The 4,749-nt window shown below is 53.7% G+C and overlaps 1 protein-coding gene across 1 annotated transcript; it reads right to left on the bottom strand.

The window, feature by feature from the left end:
• Window positions 1-727: 727 nt before the first annotated feature.
• LOC102435837 (tight junction protein ZO-3-like) lies at window positions 728-3,938 on the bottom strand (the record flags this gene model as incomplete). The annotated part of the gene is made up of 5 exons (XM_006109475.3): window positions 3,567-3,938; window positions 2,178-2,248; window positions 1,574-1,784; window positions 1,396-1,496; window positions 728-1,020 (listed from the first exon to the last, which is right to left on the bottom strand). Coding segments are annotated over exons 1-5 (722 nt in total), but the record flags the coding sequence as incomplete, so codon positions are not given.
• Between the last annotated feature and the right edge of the window lie 811 nt (window positions 3,939-4,749).

The following is a 4,749-nucleotide window of genomic DNA, read 5'->3' on the forward strand; positions in this document are numbered from 1 at the left end:
TCAAGCCGGCAACCCAGGCATGTGCCCTGACCAGGAATCGAACCGTGACCTGGTTCATAGGTTGATGCTCAACCACTAAGCCACACTGGCCAGGCTCATCCCCAGTTTTAAATGAAAAAAATAGGCTGGGACAGGGGAAGGCCTTGGCTCTCACTAGCCTGTTAGCAAAGCGGGAATTGGGTTTCCCATCTGTAAAATGCTTGGGAGGACTACTGTCAGGAGTTTCTAAATGAGTTCGCACATGTGAAGTGCTTAGGACAGTGCCTGCCCCTGAGTAGGCTGCATGGTCAGTTGAGCAGGTTGGGCACTGCACAGCCCCAGGGAGGATTTGTACATCTTTCCATTTCCCTAGAGAGGGTCTGGAGGAAGGGGTATCTGTGTCAAATTCACAGGCACTACAGGTGCTGAGGCAGCCCCACGTAGAATAAGAACTAAATAAATACCTGTTATTGTTCAATATCCAGCTGTGAGCTGGGCTAAGTGTGCTGAGTTTAAACAACCACCCTTGATGTCAAGACTTTTAGCATCTACCCTGTATCCCAGATAAGGAAACTTCAGGCACCGAGATTAAAATATTTGCTATAAGTGATCCAGCAGTTCATAAGCATAGGTCTGGGTCCCAGCTATTGATCTGATCAGAGAAGCTTCTGTTTGTTTACATCATGGCAGAAAATAGAGTTCCCCTGTGTCTGCACCATCCCCAGACCGTTGCCGGGGCCACCCCCACATCCTGCTCACCTGGGCCCCTTGGTGGCCTGAGGATCTCCCATGATCCCGCAGGCTCTCGGGTTTTTCCACGAGCACAGGCTCCGAGGACCGGCCCAGGGCTGGTGCTGGGGGCCCCTCGTCCACATCTGTGTGGGGCCCACCCTCACCGTCCGTGTAGCCCTCGCCGTCCGTGTAGCCCTCGCCATCTGTCTCGTAGTCGCTGTTGACGCGGCTGTCACAGCTCAGATCCGCGGAGCTGTCATTCAGGCCGCGGTGAGGGAGGTCCAGGTTGTCCTCCAGGGAGCCGTCCAGCTGTGGGCGGGTGTGGTCTGGCTGAGCCCAAACCCCCAGCCCAGGCCTCCTGGATCTCAGACCAAACCCAGACCCAGGACACCATCTTCCAACTCCAGTCTCAAACCAGGTGAGACCCTTGCCCCTCAAGTTGAGGCTTAACCCTTGACCCCTGGGTGAGTTCTGACCATTGACCCTTTGCCTGAGCCCCCAAATTTAAGTTGAGTCCCAACCCCTGAATCTACCCCCAGTTCCCACATGGAGTCTCCCAATCCCATCTGACCTCAGGGACCAGATCCAGACCCTGATCTCAGGTCAAATCTTGTCCTGGGCTATGCCCCTGAGCCCTCACCGACCCCTACACCCAAACAGGGGCTCCACACCCTGGCCGGGTACCTGGTCCTCGGCTGTCCAGATGGGCCGCATCTGCTGCTCCCGGATAATGGCCTTGAGCTCCTGGTACCAGCCGTCGCTTGTGCCTTGCAGGTGAACGGTGGCTGCGGGGAGGGGGCGTCAGTGCGGCCGAGACTCAGGCCAGACCCCCGGCCTCCCCGGGCTCACGCTTCCTTCCTACCTGTGAAGAGGTGGTCGCTGTGCTTCCACAGCTTCTGGGCTTGAGCATAGAGGCGGCGGGTGCTGCGGCGGGAGGCCGGCGCCAGCCACTGGCGCAGAGCCTTGAGGGCCGAGCGGCTCTCGGGGGCGCAGAAGACCACGATGGGGTAGTACTGCACGTAGTTGAGGCGCTCCACGGCCGAGGGTGTCACGTCTAGGAGTGCGTGCTTGTCCTGCGCAGGGCCCGTGGTGGGGGCAGTGGGAGAGGATGAGAGCGGAGAGAGAAACACACCCAGAAACAGGCCGAAGAGACAGGTGAGGAATCACAGGGAGATTAAGGGTCAGGTCAGAGCGGACCCCACCCTCGCACATCCACAGGCCAGCACGTTGGAGGTGGGTTGGTGGTAACCCAGGCCACAGCGTCTGAGGCCCGGAGCCCCCGTTGGAGTCTCTCTACCTTCCCAGGGCTGTGTGTGACTCTGGGCAGGCTCTGTCCCCCTCAAGCCCTCACGTCACAAAACCTCTGGAGGGGGCTCCATGGGAGACCACACTTGCAGGGAGTGGGGAGAGAACAGATTGGATCCTGGGCCTCAGGTTCCCCATCCATGAAATGGGACCCTGCTTACCTTCTCCGCGATCACCCGCACGGTGTCCAGTTTGATGATCTTAGACGGCCTGTCAGTCCTCAACACGCTCTCTGTGGAGTGGAGAGGCAACGGCAGCTTCAATAGGGTAGTTCCCTAGCCCCACAAATTCATGTCTATCTGTCCCTTCCCTGCTCAAGAATACACCATGGCTCCCCAATGCCCTCGAGAAGAGTCCTAACAGCAGCAGCAGCATCTCGTGCCCAACACTGCTGATCTGTGTCCCCTCCTGACCTCGGCCCTCTCCTCCTCCTGAGGAGGGTGGCTGTTACTGGCCCTTCTAGCAGGTGGGGAAACAGCCTCGGGAGATAAGGTCACCAGCTCAGAGTCACGGGGCCAGTGGTTGCCAGGGACAGGAGCCTGATGCAGAGTCTGTGCTCCAGACAATTGCTCTCCCAGGCTTGGTCCCGACTCTAGGCCTTTGTTTGGGCTGCGGTGACTCAAAGAAGCTCCTTTCAAGTGTAGAGCTCGGTGGCATTAAGCACTACTGTGCAGCCTTCGCCTCCATCCGTCTTCAGAACTTTCTCATCTTCCCAAACGGAAACTCTGTCCCCATAAAACACTATTCCCCCAGCCCGTGGCTCCCACCATCCACTTCCTGTCTCTATGGATCTGACTCCTCCAGGGCCCTGTGAGTGGAATCACACAGTATCTGTCCTGTGTCTGGCTTATGTCACTGAACATAATGTCCTCAAGGTTCATCTACGTTGTAGTGTGGGTCAGAATTTCCTTCCTTCTAAGGCTGAATACTATCCCATTGTCTGGATGAACCGCATTGTCTGTATCCACTCATCCGTCCATGGCCGCTTGGGTGTTTCCGCCTCTTGGCTATTGTGAGTAACGCTGCTGTGAGCCTTCATGTTCAAGTTTCAGCTTTCAGTTCTTTCCATGTGTCACAGAAAAGTTAACTTCTTTTCAACCATTTAAAATATGTAAATACCATTCTTAGCAGGCTGTATAAAAATAGCTAGTGGGCCAGATTTGGCCTGGAAGATGTAATTTGTTGACCCCAATTCTAGCTTATTTCTGTAAGTTGTTAATTTTTGGTCTCCTTGGAGGAGACTGTGGTCTCCTTGTTCGATGCTGTGTCTGAAGCTCAGTAAATAAATCTCCCGAACAAAGGAAGGAGCAGCGGGCACATTGGCCCCATTGGCATTGGCTGTCTGGGGAACTGTGTTAAGAAGAACTCTGAAGCTCTGTCCGGCCAAAGTGCCAGGATTGATTGAGGATGTCTGCTGGTGGCTCCTGTTTCACTCTTAGCATCCAAACAGCATCATTAGCAGCCCCTCTCAAGCTGCCTCAGCCCCAGGGGCTGGGGAAAGGTTATGAAATGATTCACCAACAGGGTTGCCAAGGAACCTGGTTTCTCACCTGCGATTTCAAACTGGTCAGGCATCTCAGCAGTCAACTTCTGCATCGCAATGTCTGCCACGGGTCCCAGGATCACCACTGGGCGCTTGAAATTGGCTGAGGGGCCAAGAAACAATGACAAGAGTCAGGATCCCTTTTGTGGCAAAGACTGCTAGGTTCTTGCACGACCACTTTCTACCTCCCCTGTAGTATCATATCTAGCTAGGCCTAGGGTTGGTCAGCTAAGACTACATCTGCCAGCCTCCCTTGCAGCTAGGGATGGCCATGTGACTAAGTTCTGGCCAATGGGGTGCAAGAGTAATTAATGTGTGCAATTTGGGGTTGTATCCTTCAAGGAAAGGGGTGAGACCTCCCCATCCTCTTCCCCCTTCCTGCTGGCTAGAATGTGGGTATGGGTGTACCATCTTCGACCACACAGGCAAAAAAACAAACAAACAACAACAAAAACAAGACAAAGGAGCCTAGATCCCTGAAACAGGAGCAGCCAGACCACACTCAACAGCTTACACTGGGGCTGTTACTGGAAATAGAAACTGTCTTTAATGCAGCTGTCACCTGGGGTCTCTGCTATAGCAGTTGAATCTAGCTAACTCAGTGGTCAGCAAAAGTACAACTTGAGGGCCACATTCAGCCCACTGCGTGCTTTTGAAGTTTTATTGGCACAGTCATATCAATTTATTTACGTACTGTCTCTGGCTGCCTTCCCGAAAAGTAGAGTAGTTTTAAAAGAAACTATCTGGCCCACAAACTCTAAAATAGTTACTGTCCGGCCTTTGCAGGGAGAATTCTGCTGAACCCGGACTAACTGGCAGACATTTTCACCAAAGGAAACAGGTGCAGAAGAAATCTTGGTGGGAGGAAAGTGAGTAGTCAGCCCTCTCCCTGCGCCTTCTCTTTTTCTCCTCTCCTTCCAGGCCCATCTCACTCTCTTAAAAGCTCAAGACATTCAGATTTCTAACCTTTCATTGGCTGGGGGTAGAAATGAAGTGCATGGCCTTTGATTTTTAAGTCTTTTTGTCTGGATGTTGGTGCAGCTGCTGGAGAGCAGCTGAGCCCTTTCTCCTCCTGGGTGAACAGCTAGCTCTTCCCAGCCTCCCGCAGTATTTTTTTCTAAAATCTCTGCACCTGGTTCTAATCCCTTCTTCCCTGAGACCGGGCCAGAGCTTAATCTCTCCCCTTCCTG

This window comes from Myotis lucifugus, unplaced genomic scaffold (genome assembly GCF_000147115.1).
Source record: "Myotis lucifugus unplaced genomic scaffold, Myoluc2.0 scaffold_10292, whole genome shotgun sequence".
NCBI classification, from domain to species: Eukaryota; Metazoa; Chordata; class Mammalia; order Chiroptera; family Vespertilionidae; genus Myotis; species Myotis lucifugus.